At 34.0% G+C, this 25364-nt stretch overlaps 1 protein-coding gene across 3 annotated transcripts in view; it reads left to right on the top strand.

Annotated features, from left to right (window-relative positions):
- Nucleotides 1-1149: 1149 nt before the first annotated feature.
- LOC109813821 (AP-1 complex subunit gamma-2) overlaps nucleotides 1150-25364 on the top strand; it is a 29084-nt gene continuing 4869 nt past the window's right edge. The window contains exons 1-10 of one of the 3 annotated variants that reach the window (XM_020378083.3): nucleotides 1150-1245; nucleotides 1333-1533; nucleotides 2547-2849; nucleotides 2961-3102; nucleotides 5675-5848; nucleotides 7297-7476; nucleotides 15883-16037; nucleotides 24037-24127; nucleotides 24226-24389; nucleotides 24721-24775. In XM_020378083.3, the coding sequence (XP_020233672.1) occupies nucleotides 1502-1533; nucleotides 2547-2849; nucleotides 2961-3102; nucleotides 5675-5848; nucleotides 7297-7476; nucleotides 15883-16037; nucleotides 24037-24127; nucleotides 24226-24389; nucleotides 24721-24775 (1296 nt within the window). In that variant the 5' untranslated portion in view covers nucleotides 1150-1245; nucleotides 1333-1501. Of the gene's footprint in view, nucleotides 1534-2546; nucleotides 2850-2949; nucleotides 3103-5674; nucleotides 5849-7296; nucleotides 7477-15882; nucleotides 16038-24036; nucleotides 24128-24225; nucleotides 24390-24720; nucleotides 24776-25364 lie in introns of those variants that run through there. The other 2 variants (XM_020378082.3, XM_029274452.2) reach the window with 2 other exon arrangements.

The raw sequence follows: 25364 nt of genomic DNA, 5'->3' as shown, positions 1-25364 counted from the left end.
ATCTTGATCATAATGGCCTTGACCATGTGATTCCCTCGACCAGTGCCCAAATTATACTAATTAATCTCTGCTGCTTAAGTCATACCTTAACAAGAATAAACTACTCTCCCACCCTCTCTATATAAGCACACACCAAAAGGCCTTTGGTATTTTCATCTTTTTATGCTCATTCTCTTGAACCTAAACTAACTTAAGAATTATAATTCTTGCAGATATACCCCACCTAATCTTTACTCGAGGATTTTTCCTAGAGTGATCAAGCGACATGCCCAAAATGTTTTTAAGAATATCTCACATCTATCGTGGGTGCCTGGAAAAACTTTTCCTAATCACACAAATCAATAACCTTCATTTGTCCTAGATTTATTCGACAAATTATTTGTCCACATTTTTCTCACAATCAATACATTTTTATACTACTTAGTCTTCTATAATATGTTTTTATTATTTCTTTTTGTAATCATCTATATCATTTATACCATTATATAAAATTTATACCATTATATAAAGAGATACTCTAATGATAATCAATTTTGAATCCTATTTTTACATAGATCATTCTCTCTCTCTTTTTAATTTTTAATTTTTAATTTTTTTAAATTTCTTAAAACCACCTTTTTCTATAAGTAACTTTTTTTCTCTCTCTCTCTCTCAATTTAAAAGCTACAATAATTATTTATAAAAATAATTATTTTTCTTCTTTTAATACATTATAGAAGTGTCTTTTTCATGTTAATTTATATAATTCGTTCATGCATAACATTATGTACATTTTTGACTTACCATAGTCCGTAAACTAGCATGCCATGAATTTCATATCTTATAAATTTATATCCCTTTTACTTTACATGCATATTTGTTTAAGGTTTTTCTTTGGCCAAAACATAAAAGATTTAAATAATTCTTAAAAATTGCCACATTGAAAAAAGCGCTAGATATTATCATTAAAAAATTGTTTTTAAAAACACTTTCATCTGAAAGATACTTATTATTATAATATATATTATATAAAGAATATTAAATGTTTCTATAATGTATTGTAAAAAATTATTTTTACTTTAAATAAATTAAATATATTTTATACTATATCTACAAGGTGTTAAATGTATTAATTTATTAGAACGTTTCTCTTAAAAATTAAATCAGGCAAGTTTTCACAAGGAAGCATTCCAATCCAACATGCTACGTACGATACGACTCCTAATGTTCAACCAACCGTAGTTCCCTCCTCATTTATGACAACGGGTGCCACTAAACTAACTCCGTTCTCGCTACCGCCATTTCTTTTTCTTTTCTTTTTATTTTATTTTCCTCTTTCCATTTCGTTTTCAGAAAATCCATTTACAGCACAGAATCAAAACAACACGATCGTTGCAAGTCGAACAAGTAAAAAGAAAGAGAAGGAAAATTCAGAGACTCGCACAAAAAGCCATTCCCAGATCCAAATCTGTTTCTCTCAGATCCGAATTCAATCAAACTGGATTCGCTTGAGCTTCCAAACATGAATCCCTTCTCTTCTCCCACGCGTCTGAGGTGAGCAATTCAAATTGGAAATCACGTTTTTCATTTTATTTTCCCTTTAGAGGAAGCATTGCTCACTGATTCACTAAGAGGAAACTCAATTTGCCAAATTGTTTAGCATCAACGCAACTTGTAAAAGATTAAGCTGATCGATTGTTTTAGCGTCACAATGTTGTTTTTTGTTCCTTTCATGAAGTCCTTTCGCTAGATTTCCCATGCCACTTTGTGCATGTGTAATCGACAACTGTGAAGGCCTTGTAACAATATGCTATCTTTGTTTAGAGTGTGATTGTGGCTCTCTTTTTGAATAAATTTCTCCGTAAAAACTAAAAACTTATTAGAAAAGAAATTAAGGTTAAAATCAATTTATGCACCTTTTCTTTTAGAGGAATTAGACGTGAGAGACTTTATAGGAGTGAAAATAAATAAACTGATTTTATCTTATTGAGAAGTTTAATTCATTTTACCTTCATATTTTTTTGTCATTACGAAGAAGTTTATTCAAAAAAGGCTTACGTATATAATTTCCTTTTTTTAAGTTGATTTTAATTTATGATAAAAGTTTAATTCATTTTACCTTCTTATTGTCTTCTCCTACAAGCGGATAAGTTTATCCAAATAAGTCCTATATAATTAACTTCCTTATCTTCTCGTAATTTGTTTCAATGGGGAGCACTCTTGTACTAATTTGCTGTTTTGTTTGTACAGAGATTTTCTTCCCCACCCTGTCTTTGATAACTTTTGTTGTTTATGATATAATATTATATACATAAGAAAGTTGGAATTACAGTCCTCTTATGTGGTCACTGACTCGAGCACTTTTTTCCTTTCTATAAATCCTTGCGATTATGTGCTTCTCTGTCATTCTATGTTCACGATGGAGTTTTTCAAAGTGCTTTTTTATATGCAAAATCAAATGCAGTTAACATTTAGTTAGTGCTTTTTCTGAAGATAATAAATGTTCATTATGTAGTTTAAATATTATCAGTGTCAATTAGCAATCTAATTCATATCCTTGTATTTAGGGACATGATTCGGGCCATACGTGCTTGCAAAACTGCAGCAGAAGAACGTGCTGTTGTAAGAAAAGAATGTGCTGCCATTCGTGCTTCAATAAATGAAAATGATCAGGATTATATGCATCGGAATCTGGCTAAGCTAATGTTCATCCACATGCTTGGCTACCCCACTCACTTTGGTCAAATGGAGTGCCTCAAGTTGATAGCATCTCCTGGATTTCCAGAGAAGAGAATGGGTTACCTTGGCCTTATGTTGCTTCTAGATGAAAGACAAGAAGTTCTAATGTTGGTCACCAATTCTTTGAAACAGTATCCAATTTCATGCCAATGTTTTATTTGTTTTTGTTCCTCAATTTTACTAATATGCTGGGGACCAAGCAATATTGATGAAATGTTATAGCAACCTTAGCTAATTCACAGAGATCTTAATCACACAAATCAGTATATAGTGGGACTCGCTCTTTGTGCGTTAGGAAATATTTGTTCGGCTGAAATGGCTCGTGATCTAGCACCAGAGGTTGAAAGATTGCTGCATTTTCGAGATCCAAATATTCGAAAGAAGGTGAACTTCTCGTAATTAGCATACCGTTTCATCAAAAAATTTTCTCTTCAGGAATTTTGAAACTTGATGCATATATTGGATATTTGGAGTTATTTATTGATGGATGCTTAAGAGAGGAAGACGGGCCATAAATTCTTTTTATGGCTTTATAGTGTCTCCTATACATAGTGACAATAATTTGCTCCAACTTAAAATGATTAATTTTGGAACTTCTCTACTATTATTGTGCAAGATTATGGGCATTTGCTTGTTTCTGTTTCTTAAATCTTAATTTCTTGTAAAGTGTTTACTTCATGGATACTAAAGAATTTTCGTTACACGAATCTGGTGAAGGAAATTCATATAACTTCTAAATATAACATTTAGATAGGTACAAATTATAGCATGTGATTCTATACCGAATTTCTTAATATAAGATATTAGAATTCTCACCTAAATTCATACCTGATTCCATTTTGAACCTTGTAGAATGAGACCTCGTTTCTTAATTGAGAGCTTTATTGTCTGCTTTCTAGGGATTTCTGATCACTGTAAATTTGCCTAATGGGTTAGCAAATTTATAATCCTCTAGCAGTAGATAAGGACCTCTCAATGGGTTATTTACAATAAATGATCCAACCCATAATAAGGTCAATCATAAAAACCCGTCTTCTAATATCCCATAACCGATAAATAAGTATATCGAAAGATCCTTAATTGTCAGTTAATAATAATTTTAAATTACATTTTAATATTTGATTAATACTAATCCATTATTAAAAATAAATTTAACATGTTCCCACTTGGATAGTATTAATCAATTATTAAAATATAAATCATTAAAAAACTAGAATAACAATTATGGTCCAATCATATGTCAAACAATATAAGAAATATGAATTTTTAATGCTAGAAAAAAAATATTATCCGATAGGGATATATCATACATGTTAATTATTCACGTTTTGTCATTAGAAAACAATATGGAATAACATAATTAATTATTCAAAATATGCAATCCAACATCTGGTACCAGTCAAGAATTGACTAGCATTTTATGGAAAGCAAAATGTTATGAGACATACTGGTGTTTCTTGAACAATAATAAGGTTACTTGTCTCCATCTTTGTGCGGTTTCTAATTTTAAGTTTAAGATAAATTTCTTGGTTAAACTGAAAAGAGAATCAAGAGACAGCTTGAATCTACCCAATTATTCCCAGAAGGAAAAGAATGGGAAGACATGCACCGACATAGATTATAAGAGTCAAGTCCCCTCTTTTCACCCAAAAAAATAAAAATTAAGTGTCTCGTCAAATGAAAATTCCCTTTTTTATTTTGCAGCTGGCACATGTCTACTTCGGATCCCATCCCTACCTCCTCATATCTCCCTTGATCTCCACTGTGGGATTTTTTTCTACCCTCCCCACCGCTGGGATCCTTCACATTGTAAAATATAAAATAATAAGTTATCAAAAAAAAAAAAAAGTTTCACAAAAAATTTAAGTCTCTTTTGGAAAATTTAAAATTATAAAACATAAATGCATATATTAAATTATATTAAGGAAAAAAAGTGATTTAAATATAGAATTAGGGAAATTTTGTTATTTTCATTATAGGAGGACCCCACAGAGCAGGGATTATGATCCCTGTCCCTTTCTTTGAATCTACTTTGAAGGGATTTTGGTTCTCGTCTCCACCCTTGCACAAAAATATCTAAACTTTGGGCTTCAAAGGGGACAGTCTCTGTGAGGATCTCTAAATAATGGAAAAAAGTGCCATCACTTATCAAGTTCAATGAATATTTTGTTTGCTTAGTAGAAGTTTTTTTGAAAATATCTGTTTTTCAGGGATTAATTTTCAACTATGATGCTTTATGTTAGGATGACCAACTAAGGAGTATAATATACTCTTTCATTCTGTGATGTTAATGATAGCACTTACCTTATGGTGCCCTGTTTTACAGCCTTTTGACATTACATAAGGTAATTTTCAGAGCAGCACCACCCACCTATTTGGAACAGGAGGATAGAAAGTCTAACACTCTAAAGGTGGTTTGATCATGTAAGAAGAAGGTCGACAGAGGCTCCAATGAGAAAAATGAATAAAATGGAAGATAGTCCAAATAAAAGGGGTAGAAAAGACATTGAAAATCTTTTAAGAGAAACTATTGATAAATTCCTTGCTCTAAATGATTTTACTGAAAATTTGGTTTTGATAGAGCTCAAAAGCATTGATTGATTCATGTAGCTGGCGTCAACTAATGAGGACTATTGAGAGCTTGGTTGTTGCTGTAAATTCATTTTTGATCACATAATACCAAAAATAGTTTCATAGTTTTGAGATTGATCATGAAACGTTAGTTGGTTGTGGATATCCCTTTTTTTCATTCCCGTCCAGACTTTGTTGAATGTTTTTTTTCCGATGTTTCTACTATTTTCTTTAGAGTGGAAGGTTGCCTCTCATTTGCTCAATGATTCTAGCCATGTTGTAATTTAATGTTGAATACTTGAGTTATTTGCAAAACCTTTCCCATTTAACTGTTTAAATTGTTATTGTTCATTCTGAGAAGCTGACTATACTCACTGTTATATAGGCAGCATTGTGCTCTGCAAGAATCGTAAGGAAAGTTCCAGACTTGGCAGAAAATTTTGTCAATCCTGCTACTGCCTTACTAAGAGAGAAGCATCATGGAGTTTTGATCACCGGGGTTCAGCTTTGTACAGAGCTGTGCAAAATTAGCTCAGAAGCTCTTGAACATGTTAGAAAGGTGCTTTTCCATCTTTCTTATAATTATTTTCTCTTTAGCGCAGTGTATTTTCCTAGCACCTACTAGTGATAATAACGGAATTAATTTTATTAGCGCAACAAAATTAGTCTGTGTTGCAGTATCTAAATGCGCACACACAAACACAATCTTGTAGCTGTTTCTTAGATAAACACAAACATGAAATTTTGAATTTACTCATTAATAATTGTTATAGGAATTTTAAGGTCTGTTTGGTTTGAAAAAATGTTTTCTGTTTGCACTTTTAATTACAAAAATGTCACCCTGTTTTGTTTTGTTTCCTGTTTTTAAAGGTTTGTATAGGAATGTTAAAACAATAAATAGTTGTTTTCACAATTTCCTATGCAAATATTTGAAAAATAAAAATGAAAATAAAGTGACATTATTGTAATTAAAAGAATATAAAACAGATTGTCAAATTAAACAAGTCTTTATGAACTTTTTTTTTTTGGAATCTTTGATTTCTTTATTTTGAATCTGCCTTGCAAACCAAAATCTGAAACAGGCTTTGATTTGTTTTTCAATAGTGTTCGAGCGAATATTTTTTTCTTGTAAACTCATGTTTCAAATGACTACCGTGCAACTTTTTACAGGCATGACGCTATATGTTATTCGTTGCACGCAAGTCTACTTATAAATATTGTTGTTGGAAACCTACCTTAATTGTGGTCACCCCTAGTCCGCCTTAATTGTATCAAAGTTGTTTGTTAGTGTCTCAGATAGGGCTAACTATGGAGGGTTTGACTAGAATGGATGAATGAAGTGTTGTAGAGTGCACCTACTGGGATGTTGTGTCTTAGGTGGTTGAGATTCCACATCAAATACAAATATGACCTAAGTAGTGGTTATAAGGTTTGTCTAATCCTCATTTTACAAATCAGTTTTATAGGGTTGAGTTAGGCCCCTAGTCCAAATTCTAAAATTGTATTAGACCATCCTAGATCCTTTGTTGGACCACTTGCATTGCGACACTACAGAACTATATCCCCGGGTGTATTGGAAAGGTGCCTTAATTGTGGTCTCTTCTAACCACCTTAATTGCAAAACCAATTTGAATTGGTTGCCAATGTCTTGAAAAGGGGCTACCTATGGAGCGTTGACCAGAAATAAAGACTGAGAGAAGTGTCATAGAGTAGAGCTACTAGGACATTGGCTTGTTGGTAGTTGAGATCTCACATCAACTAGAGATATGAGTTATAAGTAGGATTTATAAGGCTTGGGCAATTGTTATCTTATAAGAAGGTTTGTAGGGTTGAGTTAGACCCTAAGTTCAAATTCTATGAATTATTTATTTATTTATTTAAAGGCATATGAACAAGACTCACATGCAACTTTATGTTATATTTCACCTTAGGGAGACTTCTCTGCAAATTTATTTGACTAAGGTCAACTTTTGTTGTAACAAAATACTCTTTGAACAATTATTATAGAAATGCACAGAGGGTTTGGTCAGAACTCTAAAGGATCTAGCAAACAGTCCTTATTCCCCAGAGTATGATGTCTCTGGTTTCACAGACCCTTTTCTCCATATCAGATTGCTTAGATTGTTGCGGGTATTGGGTGAAGGTGATGCTGATGCTAGCGACTCTATGAATGACATACTTGCCCAGGTCAGTGATCATTGTCAATTTTATGGTTTTATATTGTATTTCTCTTGCAGCAATGATTGGATTATTTGGCATTTCTGCTTTGATCTTTTGATGAACTTGTTTGTTGAAAATTGTATATGCCTTTTGGATGTTTTTTCCACTTGTATTCAATTTAATAAAAACATATTACTTCACCTTTCATGCCAAGACAAACTTATGCAGGTGTCTTGATAAAGGATTGAATGATTTTATTGAAGGAAACTTTTGTTTCTTTGTTATTTTACTTTTTCTTTTAAAACGGAAAAATAAATTTTTCAGATAAAAACACGGAAAATACAATTATGATGATAATGAGGTTTTTGCGAAATTTGTAAGAACTAGATGCAACAAGGAACAAGAGAATTTCAAGAATTGCATCAAGAATGCCTATTGCTTAGTGTCTACAGATTAAAAAGAAAAAAAATTCTTGAAACAAATATGAGTAGAACACTAGGAGATGTGCTATAAACATTATCTTATCCCCCAAGTTTAGGGGAAAAAGACATCCTTAGATGGGCAAAATGTACATGATTCTGGATGCTGGCATGTTCTGGTGGCTACTAGCCAGAAGATAGGCATATCAAGTGTTTGTGGAATGATTGGTGGATCATGTTGGTTTTCTAATAAAGTAGGGAATTTCAAACAAATATCATATTAAGTTCCATTCTTTATAATGAACAATAGAATGAGAAAAATATGTTTTATTTTTATACAATCAAATTAATGCTTGTGATTGAGAAAGTCACAAATGGTTTGATGGATATAATCATATGGTTAAGGAAACATAAGCCATCTTTAGCTCCTAAAATTTCGTATTTTATTTGCTGGGTTAAGGAAACTTCTTAAGCTACATTTACTAGAAGCAATAGTGTTGCTTCTACATCATTTGCACCACTCGACGTGGTGACAATTAGGAAATTGACAACCTCAAAAGTTGTAACGATGCGATAGGTCACTAGACTTAATAACATTACAACGTAGAAAGCAGTGGAAAACATAAAATCAGCTAACCTTGGGTTCTCATGCAAGCAAATCTGGGATCAAATCTGGGATATTCATCCAACATTGTGTGTGTGGGTGTATATATTAGTGCAGAAAACATAAAACAGAACCTGCCCATAGGTGAAAATCATAAAGCCCCTCACGGGGTTGCAGTTCTCCTGAATACATATATACAAAGTATATCAATATCAACTACTATACAAGTTTGAAAACAGAAGTCCTAGGTGTTGGACAAGCACTCTACACAAAGCTGTATCAGAACACCTTGACCACAAAATGCCATCCAACTCTTGGCACGTCCTTCATCTAATCCTGACTTGCTCCCATGCAAAGTATGATTATCATAGTCCAACATAAGGAAAAACAAGAGTAAGTTTGTATAACAAAAAACAACATATAATAGAAAGTTGAAAAGCTAACTATATCAACTTCACAACATCAACTTCAACTCAAACATTATGATTATACAACTTATCAACCCAATTAATTATACATCTCAGCATCATAGTAAACAACTTAGCATCACAGAAAGCAACTCAGCATCATATTAAATAGCTTAGCAACACAGAAAAGCAACTCAGCATCATTATGTGTCATCACATATTTCAACTTAGAGATCTCCTACAACACAAGTGAGCAGTTTAAGCTGCTTGACTCTACTGAGCCGACAACATAGAAAGACCTCTCTTTTGAAGGTCATAATTTAAAATTTGAAATCAAAGCAAAAATGGTTTCTCGAATTTTGCCACTTAAACTGGGAAGGTCTAATACCCCTATCAAGAATAGAACAACTTGGGAGTGAGCCTATCATGATGTTGACATGCATTAACCAAACCCTAAATAAGATTAACTCACTGCCTACTCTCCAAATATTGAGCACTCTTCTAGCGTTTAGTTGGGAATTTTGGTCCCCGACTTCATGCCTTACTCATTGGCCACTTCACAACAAGTATGACTTGATCTTGCCCCCATATTGTAACAACTAAGAACCTAGAGGAGACATTTTTTAAAACAAAACTTTCATTGAAGGGTTCTCATCTTTGGGCTCGTAGAGCACCCCACAATGGGATCTTTTAACACAGGAAAAAACTCTCTCTTGTTTAATTCCAAGTTCAACTCACAACACAAAAAGCATGCATCATGCATTATTAACTCAAAATATCAACGCAAGCAATGCATTTTGATTAAAACAAAGTAAACCTGAAAACATTATCACCTCAACATCATATATCAACATTCAATATCTTATAATATATAATTTCAACTAACAACAGTTACATCAAAACTTCTCAAATAAAACATCTACCTTAATGTATTGGAAAACAAGGTTTTCGTTACTCATTGAGCAACCAACCCTCTCTTCATTGAGCGAACTGGAGCTCGTTAAGAGTACGAAACACACTGTGGCTCCATTTGTTGAGCAAGCCCATCTCGCTCAGCAACCCAACATCTCTATGGCTTCTCTTGTTGAGCGAGAATGACTCGCTCAGCGAACCCAAATCTTTTTGGGTCACTCTTGTCCAACCGGCCTTCATAGTGTTCATCTTGTTTGTGCATTCTCACTAAGTGACTCATGTGTTGATGAGCAAGAACCCGAATTCTGGGTCGGTTAGCGAGAATTCTCTTGCTAAGTGAAAATGCTTTGCCTTGCCATGGTGCTTGCATTTTCTTAGCTTCATCCAACTATCATACAACACTTGCAACCCATCCATCTTCTTTTAAACAACACAAGCAACATGAGAATCATCTCAGATACCCATGCAACAAAATCCTACCAAAATTTATCAAGTCCTAGGTTTGGCTCAACAAAACCTAAACCCCACCTCTACCAACAACTTGAATCTTCTCAAAACCAACATATGTGCCACCAATGGGTGAAACAACTAATGAATAACCACAAACAACTAAAAAAATAATCAATCTACAAGCTTCCTTTACCTCAATTGGTTCCAAAAATGATGGAAAGAATAGGGAGAACCACGGGACCTTAAGGGTTGACTTCTCTCTAAGATTTCAAGCTCTTCAAGCTTGAATCTCAGTTTCTACTACCTCAACTCAGCCTTAGGGGAAGATAAGGAAGTTCTTGGTGGAATCAAAATGAAGATCGAACTTCTTTGGTTCTATAACACTTCTCTCTAGAACTTATGGAAAATGAACTTACAAAGTTTCTATATTTCTAAAATCTTATATACCTTTCCCGTTCCTGGTTAACTTTGATCTTAACACAAAAATACTCTAAACAATTTACTCTCAAGGATTTCCTATATGTTAGAGCTCTTATAAACAACATACAACACAACAACTTAGAACATCATAAGAGAACACAAATCACCAAGAAACTCAACATGAATAAAAACAAAACATGCGGTGTTACAAAAACTGTTTAGAGTCAGAATTGAAGGCTATAGATGTGAATAACTTCAATATTTTATTGGGATGGAAATAGTTGAAAGTAGGAAAGGCATTTCATATTAATGGAAGTACTTTCTTGATTTACTTTGAGAAATAGAGAAATTGTTGAAAATCCCACATCGAATAGTGATATGGTTAAAATATAGATATATGTGAGGAGTAATCCTTATTTTATAAGCCAATTTTTTAAGGTTGAGTTAAGCTCTAAACCATTTTCTTAAGATGGTATGAGAGCTCATGGTTCATGTAGCCTGGTGATTTATCACATGAGTATTGAAGCTTGATGAAGCAATGATGGATCCTTGTGTTGAAAGTCTTCTTGCCTATGTGGAAGTCAAGCGGCATGTTTTATTAATGATAGCTAAAAGGGGTGCAAGTCCATCCAATACTCCCAGAGTAAAGACAAAGAACACTTAGAAGTTTGCAAAGCAATAGATGATTCAAGATGATTGTGACAAGCATTTGTGATCACCAGAGTTGAAGATGAATTTGAAAATTTCATTTGAGGGAGGAATTGTTGGGATAATAATTCAAAATTTCCAATTTTAAACTTCCAAGATATTATTTAGATTTTAAAAGATATTATTTTATGTTCAGAATGATGTTTAGTGTTAAATGTTATCTTTTTTTTGGAATTTGTTTCCTTGTATATTGTTAGGTCAATAAATAGAAGCTCCCAGTGAATAGAAATATAGGACAACACTCATTCTATGACCTAATTGTAGATTCTTCAACTATGTCTAGACGACTTAATTAGATGCCAAAATCATTTTGGAATACTACATAGGCTCTTCCAATGTTGAATGAAGGTGATTATCAAGTAGGAAAATTACCATCTCTATAGGAATCTCTCTATGTTGAGATTCCAATGAAGGAAGAAGAGAAACAACATTGAGAATTTGTTACATCAACAATGTATTGTGTCTTGGTTGGGGCTTAAGTTCCACATTGTGGGGTTTATAAGGCCTTGGACTCTCTAACTACAACTAGCTCTTGTGGTGTGCTTCTCCCAAAGTTCTTATCAATTTGTATTAGAACTTTCCACCATGACTCCTAGCTCCAAACGTTATCACGAGAGTTGAGGATGAATTTGAAAATTTCTATTGAGGAAGGAATTGTTTGGATAACAATTCAAAATTTCTAATTTCAAATATCCAAGATATTATTTAGATTCAGAAAGATATTTTATCTTTAGGATGATCTTTAGAATTAAAAATATTATCCTTATTTTAGAGATTTGTTTCCTTAAATAATGTTTGAATGTTAGGTCAATAAATAGAGCATCCTGCATAAAAAAATAGGACATAACTCATTGTTTCCTAATCATAGATTTCTTTATTGACGTGTGGATGACTTCATTGGATGCCAGAATCATTTTTGAATGTTGCATAGGCTCTTTCAATGTTGAATGAAGGTCATTATCAAGTACGAAAATTATCATCTTTAAAGGAGTCTTTCTATGTTGAGATTTCAATGGGGGGGGGGGGGGGGAAGAGAAACAATTTGATAATCACCTTCATTTAGCATTGAAAGAGCCTATGCAACATTCCAAAATGATTCTGGCATCAAATGAAGTCATCTAGGCATTGTTGAAGTAACTACTATTAGGACACAGTGAGTATTGTCCTATTTGCTTGGAAGAGTAGGAGATTAATGCTGAGTATTTGTTTCATCAGCAATGTATTGTCTTGGTTGGGACTTGAATCCCACATTTGAAGTATGAGATTCTAGTGTTGGGTTTATATGGCCTTAGGCTCTTCAACTACAACAATTAGCTTTTGTGGTGTGGTTCTCCAAAGATTTTTATCAATTGGTACCAGAGCCTTTCACCATGACTCCCAGCTGCAAATGAGTGGTGCAGGTGGTGACTCCGACATTTCAGTGTTTGCCCAAAACTAGTCACAGGGGTTAGTGTATAGGTAGCTCACAAGGGCGTCGGCTTTGCAGAGCGTGATGGGATGTTAGGAGCCAATTGTATGTTATGTGTCTTAAGCCCCTCATTGAAAGTATTTGATTCTGGTGTGGGGTTTTATATGGCATTGGGTTCTCCAATTACAACAACTAGCTTTTATGTTGTGGTTCTCCCAAGGTTCTTATTAATTCGAATAAATCCCCTATATCAAAATAGGAAGCTCAAGATTACTAAAGATGAGCCTCTAGTTTAGAGGGAGAGATATCAATGCCTTGTTGGTAGACTAATTGATGTATGGAAAACCGCAAGTGTACGGTTGTCGTCAAGTAATAAATATCGAATCACAGGGACTACGTGTTTGACCTAGAATTACTAGTATTTTAATTTGAATTTTAAAACAGATTGAATTTTTATTTTGAGATGATAAGATCAGATTTGATGGTAAAAGAGATAGTAATGCAATTAATGAATAAGATAAAACTTTAAGATAAGATAAGGAGATTTCCGGGAATCTAGGGTTCGCACAAAGAGTTCCAACAATATTGAATTATTATTTTCATTAATTAATTCTATTCCATCTTGAAGGTAGTCTTAACCTAATTTAATCCTTGCACCTTCTCAGGCTACGAGGACGTGTTTAATTAAAATTAATCTCTACTCTCGTGGTAATTACGTTCAATTAAACCCATTAAGATCTTTGTTAATCTATTGCTCCTCGAAAGCTTAAATCAACTCTCGTGATTTAACACTCAAGTCTGTTCCTTTAGGTTCCGATAATTAGGTTCTCCTCTCAGTTCATCCCTAATTATCTATGATTATGAAAATTAAGATTAATTGTTTATCATAATTATAATCAAGTTCTCCTCTCAGTTCATCCTTAATTAATGTTATTATGAAAACAATAATATTAAAGTTCATATATAAAATATAAAAGAACAGATCAAGAATTGGAATAAAATTAAGAAACTGAATAATGCATTAATAAAGAGGTTCTCAGAGGCTAAGCCCTGATCCCAGAAAAAGGGAAACTACTCACAGGAGTTCATAGTAGTTCTCCAAGAAAAGAAGAATAAAAGAAAAGCAAACCTTAGAGTCGATGGCACAGGCGCCCAACCTTCTCCAAGTGTCAAAAACTAAAAAAAAACTGTCTCCGAAACAAAAATCCCCGTTCTAGGCTAACCTCATCTAATTTATAACCTAAAAGGGTAAAAAGGTAAAACTACCAAGATAAAAATTACAAAGATAAAATAAAAATAAAACATAAAACTTAAAAAGCTGGGACGCGAAGTGAATCACGGCCGTGACTGAGAATCACGACCGTGATCTTCTCTGGAGCACATCTATGAAGGGTCAGTGGCGTTCACGGGTGTGATTGAGAGTCACGGCCGTGATTTTCTCTGGTGAATCACGGGCGTGATTTAGAATCACGGCCGTGATTTTCCCTGTAGCTCAGCATTTCCTCTTTAATTCTTAAATCTTGATCCTGCTCAGAGAAAACACAACACATACCAAGAAAAGCATAAAATAGGAAAATGATATAAAAATTTATTAAAAACATGAAAGATATGCATGATTATGCTATGAATTCTTGTGAATTAAAGTGCTAAAATACGAGTAAAATACACAACATCACTAATCTACGTCCCTCACCAAACCAAAAATTACCTACATCACTAGTGTGGTTATAAGGGCAGTCTCCAAGGAAAAAGCATCTGGATGTTGTAGATTATATTAGATTGTTGTACTCCCAGAAAGGGACAACTTTTTAGGAAAAAAAATGAAAACAGAAGTGTAGAATGTTTTACAGATGCTAATTGGGAAGGTTCAATTGAAGATTTAAAGTCCAACACAGGGTATTTTAAAAAAGTATGGGGAAACTTAGTGACCTGGAAAAGTAAAAACCAATTAGTTGTTGCAAGAAGTAGTCCCGATGTTGAATATAGAGCAATTGCTTGAGGAGTCTGTGAATTGATCTGGATGAAAAGGTTTCTCCTTGATTTATTTATTCCCACTCAAGAACCTGTGAAGCTTTACAGTTATAGCAAGTCAGCCATCAACATATTGCCTAACCCAATACAACATGACAAGATGAAGCATGTAAGAATTGATAGAAACATCATCAAGTTAGAAATGGAAAATGAGACATTTTCTCTACACTCTATTCCGACCAAGTCACAAGAAGCAAACATTCTGATAGAGGCTCTGTTAAAGTCAGTTTTAAGTTTAATGTTCACTGCTGGGAGTGACTAGTATCTATTTTCCAACTTGAGGTGGAGTGTTGGATAAGAATCTCAATTTATGGGATATTATCATGTTCCATAATTCAAGGGATTGTAGTCAACCATTTATTTTCTTTTGTGGCTATTGTTTTTTAGTTATTCATAATGAATTATAGGAATTGCCAATTATTTGTTTTCTTTTTTTACATTCTTTGTTTTACCTATTTATGTACTTCTCAATCATTTGAATAAAGCATGAAGAAAAATGATTGAGCAGTACAAAAATAACATAAAGCAAGGCTAAAAGACCTGATGTTGGCTGGAATTGAATGCATATTTTAAAATGAGATTGGGTGATTATAATTCAAAGTTATGCATGTTTATCTAAGAATATGTTTACTTGTTCTCTTTACTATTGCGTATTATTTTGATGGAGTTTATATTTTGGGCATTGACTACTCACATATTCATGCTGGGGATGAAGGTGGGCATAATGTAGGGCCTTTTGGTGTCTATGCATTGTATATTATTTGAGCCTAAATACTTTTTTTGGTACATAATGAACTATTTATGCTGTTGTAACGCATCTATGATTTGGTCACCGTCAAATCCTTCATTATTTTAACTAATCAAACCTAATCTTTTCATAAAAAGTTTTAACCCCTTGATGCATTAATCAATAATAAGCTCATTAGTCATTGTTACAATTTTAAGTTTCAACTTTTGTTTGTCAAATCCGTATCACCTTAGTAATTTGGCTGATGAATTTCATTGACTATATCTTATTATTATCCATAATGATCCCCCTTAATTTGTTTTATTTTCACTTGCTATTTCTTTTAGGTGGCTACAAAGATTGAGACAAATAAAATTATTGGGAATGCCATCTTATATGAGTGTGTTCAAACAATAATGAGTGTTGAAGATAATGGTGGCTTACGCGTACTTGCCATCAATATCCTAGGAAGGTTCTTGTTGCACCAAGACAACAATATCAGGTATTTTACTGGAAAATAATATCTGGATTGTTTCTATATCAATTTTTGGGGAAGGGTGTAAATAAGGCAATCATAGTTGTACAACATCATGTATTTATTGTAATTAGGGTAATAATATTCTTTGTATTTATTGTGATTTAGCATGTGTGTGTGTAACTTTGTTGTAAATTACTTGCACAATTCATCAAATGTTTCATAATTTTCTCTTCACTCAACATAGTATGAGAACCTAACCTAACAAGAAGCAACCCTAATCCGTGCATACCTCTTACTCTACTGCTCTATTGGGATTGAAACTGTCAGAAGGTAACTCTTGATAATTTTTGATAGAAGATCATGTGCTCTTAAATAGAATACAAGGTAATCTAAAAAAAGAAAACTTCTAAATTAATGCTCATCGATGTATGTACCCACTATCAATTCCTATAATTAAGGGTCAACTATTTCTATTCATAAATATACAGATAATAATATCTCCTAATTATGTGATTTTTGTCTTGTTTATAAAAGGAAATGATATATACAGAGGGATTCTGAAACTCTTTCTCAAGTTGGTGAAGGGATGTTATCCATTCCCTACTTGCTAATAATAGATTGAAATTTGAAATGTAGCGCTACTTGATCCCTTTGTTAGAACATCAGCTGATTCCCTGTGAGTGAGTATTGTACAGAAAACTGTTATCAGTCTCTCAGTTGGTTAGGTTGTTACAAAGCTAGTTAGAGAGTTAGTTACATAGCTGTCAGTAGACACCTATATATAGGTACTTCAGCTAGATTCAATCATGTGTATAAATACCCTTTTGTAGTAGAAAATGACTCATCCTTGGCTTTAGAAGTTAGCCATTGTCTAGTTGTCTTCAGCTCCTTTTCATCTTGTAATATTTTTGAAATTTGATAGGTCATGCAAGTGTCCAAACTTGGACACAAAATCGGGAAATGTCCACTAAGTTCCATCAAGCCTTGAGACATTTGCATTCCTTCTTTTGTTTATCATTTTCTCTCAATCCTTTATCTTTCATCTCTTTTTCTTTAAACAGTTTTTCTCTCTCTATTTTTCTTTCAATTCTTTTTCTCTGATCTCTTTTTCTTTCAACTTATTTTCTCCCAAACTCTTTTTATTTTATTCTTTCATTCTCTTTTTCTTTTTATTTCTCACACTCATGGATTCTCATTTTTTATTTGGTCTTCAAAGAGTTGCTTTGAAAACAAATGAGTCATTGTAAGGCAGCTAACCCAAGTCCAAATGCTCCATTCAAGAGTATGGATGAGAATAAGTCAGGTCAGGCCAGACTTTGAAGTCTATTCTATAAGTCAAGTCTGTTTTATAAAATTAAAGTCTAAATCTAGCCTATTATTTATCACAGGCTTGATCCAACCTTTTTAAAAGTCTGGCCTATTAGCCTATTTTATAATTATTCTATTTAAAAACCTATTTTGCAATAACAGCATTTAGGATTTAGGATTTAAATAAGCCAACAATTATATTTTTAAATACATGTGAGTCTTTATTTACTTTGTTATTATTAAAATTTAGAGTTTAAAATAAAAAATGAAAAACTAATTGAGAGACAACTCATGCAGACCCATGTATAACAATGTATGGTCACACACAGACTCACATAGACTATAATGAAAATAATCTTGTTAAAAACACTTTCTAAATATTTTTTTATATCACATTTGAAGTATTCTAAATAACCAACCATGAAGATGAAAAAATGTAGGGGAAGATGCTACTACTAGAGTTTTTATTTTCAATATCTTGATTTCATACGAACAAGGAATGTAAAACATTTAAGTGTAGTGGAAATGTAAAAAATATTGATAATTTGATTTTTGAGTTATAAATTTATTTATTTAATTATATTTTTAATAATGTTATATATATATATATATATTATTTTTTATTATAATATAGATAAATAGGTTGACCTATGAAACTTAAAGGACTTTTTTTATAAGCATAAGTTTAACCTTTTTAAATAAATAGGTTTTTTTTAAAGCTTAAGCCTGAATTTTTTATTAAATAGGTGAAGTCAGGTTAGATTTTAAACAAATCATTATTTCTTGACCTTGCCAATTTTAATAATATTATTAAATGTGGTTTATGAGAGAAAGAATTCTTAGAGAAAAATATTATTGATTATTAGTGAATTTGATAAAGTGATACAAGAGAGGTATATCTGTATATATACCTAACGGACTTAACTAACTCAAGAGTTAGTAAGTCAGCCAGACTAACTAACTAACCTAAAGTTTTGAGCAAAATACAATCAGAAAATATATTTGAATACACGTAAATAAGGCAACAAATAAAAGTATTTATTATCCTATTCTCTTCTCTAATACACCCCCTACAAGCTCAAGGGGGATGAAACAAAGTGGATGGATCAGCAACATTGAGCTTGGAGCGAAGAAGAAGAAACCGCTTGGGAGACAGGGCCTTGGTCAGAACATTTGCAAACTGATGTTGGGCAGGTATATGCGAAACAATAAGGGACTTGTTGAGCACTTTTTCACGAAAAAAAAGATATCAAGCTCCATATGCTTGGATCTTGCATGTAAAACAGGGTTGTGCGAGAGTGCAATAGTGCTTTGATTGTCACAAAGTACAGTAGGAGTGTTTAGAGGAACCTTTAATTCCTTCAGCAGTGACTGAATCCACAAAACTTCAGTTACAGCTTGAGCTAAGGCTCTATATTCAGCTTCAGTGCTGGATCTGGCAACAAGTAGTTGTTTCTTGGACCACCAAGACACAAGATTAGGACCAAGATAGAGGCATGCTGTTGAAGTTGATCTTCGGTCATTTGGATCAGACGCCCAATCAGCATCAGTGAAAGCAGTGAGATTGAAGGGAGCAGTGTGCTTTGTAGGCGAGAACACAAGTCCATGATCGACAGTTCCTTTTAGGTATAAGAATACGTTTGACAACTTTCCAATGTTCTTCCATGGGAGAGCACATGAACTGACTTACCTTGTTGACACTGAAGGCAATTTCAGGCCGCGTAATTGTGGCATACTGCAATGCACCTACTACGGACCTGTACAACGTAGGATCATCAAATAGAGTACCACCTTTAGCAAGCTGTTGGCCACCAATCATAGAAGTGGAGATGCCTTTTGAATCTTCCATTTTGACCTTAGTAAGAAGATCAGTGATATACTTATCTTGGGAGAGTAGCAACTTTCCGTGAGAGAGAGAACATCTGACTTTCGGTGAAGAAGATAGATCCATAGATATCTAGTACAAGCATCAACACACGTCAAAAAGTACAAGTAACCACAACTGGAATCTAATGATGCAGGTCCCCAAACATCAAGGAAAACAAGTTCAAGTGGTTTGGAATAAACAGTAGTGGAGGTTTTAGAAGGAAGTTTATGAGATTTAGCCACACAACATGAATCACAAAAGTTGGAAGTTTTATTAATGTGAGGAATGCGAATGTTACACAATTGTAGAGCTTTGATTAGTGCATCATGATGGGGATGCCCTAATCGTAAATGCCACTGTTTGTAAGTATTGGAAACAACATTTTTACACTGTTCAGAAACAAAAATACAAGGTGAAGAATTAGGAAAAGCAAGATGCTTGGAATTGCCGCCAGAGTTGGAATTAGTCTCTGCAAAAACTGGATGAAAATGATAGAGACCATCTTCACCAAGCTTGCCCTCAAGAAGAGCCTCGTTCAAATCTTGTGATTTGACAAAGCATGAATGAGGGTAGAACACAAAATAGACATTATTATCTTTGACAAATTTAGAGACACTGATCAGGTTTTTCGTTAAAGTAGGGACAAGTAAGAGATTTTTAAGACAGAGAACAGTGGAAGGATTAAGTGGGGACCTAAACACAGTAGAGCCAATTGCAGTAATAGATGTACCTTGACCATTGGCCATGGCAATATGCTTGGTTCCAGTGAACTGAGCACTTTGAAGAAGGTGTTGAGGATCCGGGGTGGCATGATGGGACGCACCAGAGTTAGGGATCCAAGCTGTGGCAGTATTCAGAGTTGGGGCGGCTCTTGGAGCAGAGGAAGAAGGACCAGAATAGCCTTGCTGAGTGGGAAGAATGAACCCAGGTGGTGGCAGATAGGAAGTAGACCCAAAAGAGCCACCCATGGTGTAGGGAGGCAGCGAAGCTTGACTAGAGAAACCAAGCATATTTGTGGTGCCAAACTGTGGAGCAGCACCAGGACGAGGAGGAAAAGCAGGACCAGAGCCAAAAGTAAGATAAGGAGCAAGCATCGGAGTAAACTGCTGATAGCACGTGGAGGCTTAATGACCACGTTTGTGACAAATTTGGCATTGAACTGGAGAACCACGATTTCTGCCACCACCACGACCGCGACCACCTTCTCTGGTCTGAGTAGGAAAATTCTGGTACGTATTAGTTTGGGGATGAGACAGCTGGGGTTGTTGGAAGGCTAGATTGGCATTGGGAGGCACTTGAGAAACAGGAACGGTTTGGGCGAGGTTGATTGTGGCAGGTTCTTGAAGGACAACAATTTTTGCTTGGTCTAGACGGGCTTCTTGAGCAAGAATGACATTCTTAAGTTCTACAGGAGAAAAGGTGTCATCCCTGCTAGCAAAGGCGGTAATTGCGGAAATTAGAGTCATATTCAGGAGGAAGACCACCAATGATGCATTCGGCATGCTCATAGGGTGAAACAGGACTGCCAACTGAAGCAAGCATTTCAATAATGGTACTGATGCGGAGGAGATATTCAGAGCACGATCGTGTCCCTTTCTTGATCATGCGAAGTTCAAGATGCAGTTGAGCAGCCTTGACTTTGGTGAGGGAGTGAAAATGCTGAAAGACAAGGTCCCAAATCTGATAAGAGTGCCGACAAGAAACGACGTGAGCCTGAATGGACTCGGAAAGAGTCGAGAGCAGCCAAGAAAAGAGTAAAGAATCTTTGCGGTCCCAGACAGTGTACTCAGGGTTGATGGTGTTGGAGTCACGATCTTCAGCAGTCAAGAACTTGAGTGGAATTTTTGGATTGACAACAAAGCGTTCGAGGTCATGAGCGCGAATCACAGCAGTGACCTGTTGCTGCCAGGTCATGAAATTTCTGTCATCCAATTTGCACGTAACAGACTGAGAGAAGGTATGCGAAGCGGAATGATCAGAGGACGAAGCGGAGGAGGCCATTGGATCAGTGTAGGCAGGAATTTGCACAACAGCAAGGGCGCGATGAACGCGCAAGAAATCAGCAACAGTGAGGCGCGAAGAACGCGCAAGAACAGCAAAGAAGAGGCGTGTCAATCGCGCAAGCAATAGCAGGAGAATCGCGCGCAAGAGATGCAAGCGACGATGCGCGACAATCGCGCAAGGGCCAGGAACGACAGAAACAAGAGCCAAACACGACGGAGAAACAAGAACGGAGAAACAGGACGAACCGTGCTCACGATGATACCATATGAGAGAAAGAATTCTTAGAAAAAAATATTATTGATTATTAGTGAATTTGATAAAGTGATACAAGAGAGGTATATCTGTATATATACCTAACGGACTTAACTAACTCAAGAGTTAGTAAGTCAGCCAGACTAACTAACTAACCTAAAGGTATGAGCAAAATACAATCAGAAAATATATTTGAATACATGTAAATAAGGCAACAAATAAAAGTATTTATTATCCTATTCTCTTCTCTAATATGGTTTGTTTCAACAGTTTAATGGTATCTATTAACACTTTTTTTATTTATTTTTATTTTTTAAATGAAATGAAATAATATATTTTTATGCTTCTTAATTATAAGGTAGCATTTTTTCTTTATTTATTTCTTTTGTTGAATTTTGTATTTAAATAATTTTAATAAGCTTTCAACTTTTTAAAATAGTTTAAGTTTTATCAAATACAAATATTATTATATATATATATATATGTATATATGTAATTAATTTTTTAATATCTTCAAAAAGTAATTAGATCATAAAAAAAGTTCAATGTCATATTTGTAATAAGATTTGGGTAAATAAATATATCTAACGAAGTTATTTTAATAAAGGATATTTTTGTAAAAAAAATATATATATATATACCCATGATTCATGAATATACTATTGTAACTAAATGGTGAAAATTTTTAATTCTTGAAAATCTTGCATGAATATTCTCAGGAATTTTTATGAGTAATCAAACAAGTTTTAACTATTCCTAGAAATGATGATTCCCGGAAATCATGATTCTTGAGTATGAAAAAATTTATCCTTTACTAAATGCTCCCTAATTCTGCCATTCTTCCTAGACCTTCTATTTCTTTTGTAGAGAATGAATGTTATGAATTATGATGATAGCCTCGCTCCTGTCATTCCCTTTGAGGAAGAAGAGTCGGTAAAAGATATTAATCCTAATATTGCAATCACAAATCATGCAGACTCTCCCACAAAAAATTGTAGTCACAAAATTGCAGCAATATATACCACGTGTAACATCTCTCATTAATTCAAATGCAAAGTTCTGCAATATCTGCTTGTGGAAAACCAATAACTTCTGTAGCCATAGTTCCACTCCTAGCCCTTTACCAATTCCACACATGTTTATCATAAGAATTTGTAAAGGAAAAGTACTGATTAGGCCTATAGAAGTTGTTGCAGTCTTGCAGGTACTAGATCTCCATATGCAGATGAGATAATTATAGAACCTTTGCATTGTGAATTAATAGGAGATGTTACTCGTGGTATATATAGATTTTGTGATTTCAATTTTTTGGTGAATAGTTTGCATGTTTTTGATTGCAATGTCAGGTTTAATATCTTCTATTGACTGTTCTTCTCCAATGGGAATGATAGGAGTGAGGCTATCATCACAACATTCCTTCTCCACCTCAAAAGAAAGAAAAGGTCTAGGAGGAATGACATAAGTACGAGGATAAACTACTTCAAGCACTCTCTTTTCTGTTTGCTTCTGAACATATTTATCCCTACTTTCTTCACTAGCTGCAATGCACCAATTATCATAACTAAAGCAAACTTGTTGTCTCTTGATGTTGCTTACAAGGTCCCTCTCACTCCTCTTTATGTATGATATATACCCTCCAGCTTGAGGGGGGTGTTAATTACATTAGAGATTATTTTCTGATTTTTTCATTATTAACTTTCTCTATTTTCTGTGTTGCCTATTATTTATTTGTTTCCTAAGATAGATTATTTTGTTACCTTTTTTCTTTTCCCAGATGTCAGTCCCTATTTTTTGGGGGATTCAGTTTCAGACTATATTTTGTACCCTATTCAACAGAATTAATGCACAAACAAATATTTAGTTTCTTCTTGTTATTAAAGCCTATCCTATCAAGTGTTGTTGGACTTATCAAGCTGTTATTGGATCATTCACATATATTTAATCCTACAAGCTTTATGCTTGGGATGTTTAATCCTTGGCATGAGAGTGGTGTATTTGAAATCTCACATCAATTAGTGATATGGCCAAAATTGAGTATGTGAATGGGGAACAATCCTCATCTTATAAGCTGGTTTTATAACGTTGGGCTAGATCCATAATCCATTTTCTTAAGACACACAATCCAGCAAACCTAATATGTATATCATAGAGCATTCTTCAATCAATCAATAGTACACAAAAAATTTGTTTCCACACATATATCTCAAGTCTCTTTTTGATGACTAAATAAGTGAAATCCTTGCAATTTTCTTTACACTTTTTATTTTTTAAATCCATGTAAATCCATTCCCATCTTGTGTTTTCCATGAGAAATTATTAGGTGGTCCTAAACCACGTGGTCCTTAACTAGTCTTAACATGACATGTAATCAAATGTAATTATTGTTTCCTCCTAAGTCAAAAAACTTAAATACATGTCATATAGTAGTTGTTGAGACCATGGACACTTGATGGTCTTGGACTACCTAATAATTTGTCCTTTTCCACACCCTATACTTATTCCCATATTTATTTATTTTTAAATTTTTGTAATTTTTTGCTTGTTGTACTTCATTATTGAAGTGAATTGGAATCTTCAAACTTATCCCTTCAGATATGTGGGGTTAAACATGCTGATGAAGGCTGTAACTGCTGATGCTCAGGCAGTGCAGAGGCATCGTGCAACAATTCTGGAACGTATAAAGGTCTTAATTGAGCAGTCTTTTGCTGTTTCTTATTTGATGGTGAAACTCGGCTTTGCTTTTATGACTTGATAAGTTTGTGACTTGACTTTTTGGTTTAGGATTCTGATGCTTCAATTCGTAAAAGAGCTCTTGAACTAGTTTGTATTCTGGTGAATGAAACTAATGTGAAGGCCTTAACAAAGGAGCTAGTAGATTATCTGGAAGTCAGTGATCCAGATTTCAGAGAAGACCTTACTGCCAAAATTTGCTCAATAGTTTCAAAGTGAGTCAATGGTATTCCTTTTTGAGTGAACATGTATTATTTTTATCATTTGTATTCTTTTTCATGCATTTTGGGGGTGGACTTAGCAAAATAGAGTTGCCTGTATATTAGAATCTAGGTGTTTTATTTTTCTTTTAACTTTTTTAGTCACCCTGCTTCTTTTCTTTGGTAAAGAAAAGCCATTTGGTAGATTTCACAAAGGCCTCATATCTGTTCCCCTTCAACAGTTTAGAAGTAGTAACTAGAGTTTTTATTTTATTTTATTTTTATTTTTTAGCTCACATATATAAAATGTATTTGGTTTATTAGCATTTACTTATTTGTGCTTCAGGTTTTCGGCAGAGAAGATCTGGTATATTGATCAGATGCTCAAGGTTCTGTCTGAGGTATACATATGAGAAACAAGCTTCTGTAGTGAATTAAAATCTCCATGGAAAAAAAAAACTGATCCATGCTAGTTTTATAGGGTATTAATTACTGACGTCTTTTTGTGCATGATAGTTCAGTTTATTTCTCATCTGTAATATTGGCATGCTACATTCCAGGAAAAATGATAGTTATGACAGCTTATTGTATTTGTCCCCACATACATTTATAGCATTTTATGTTTTATGTCTGTTGAAAGTAAAGAGCATAGGCATAAAAGATGAGCTGAAACTGTGTGTTCTACTACACCACGGGAGAGGTTTATATATATGCTCAATTCATTCAATAAACATGATTAGGGAATATTTTGTTTCCCCTAAATAAGATATTATGCATAATTACTAAATATCACGATATTATTCACAAGTCACCACAATGTCTATCACCTCATGTTTGCACAAGGACCATGCTGCGCTGCAGCTTCTATGCATTGGTCCCGAATCATCAATAAATAAACTTAGTGTTATGCGATTACTATTTTGATGTTTGTGTCCATATTAAGCTCTTTTATTTGGTTACAAATTAAGTGCAAATATTGATCTTATTCTA

Source organism: Cajanus cajan, chromosome 5 (assembly GCF_000230855.2).
Source record: "Cajanus cajan strain Asha chromosome 5, NIPB_CcT2T_4, whole genome shotgun sequence".
NCBI lineage: Eukaryota > Viridiplantae > Streptophyta > Magnoliopsida > Fabales > Fabaceae > Cajanus > Cajanus cajan.
Note: the sequence above shows the minus strand (reverse complement) of the source record. Positions and strands in the feature narration are given on the sequence as shown.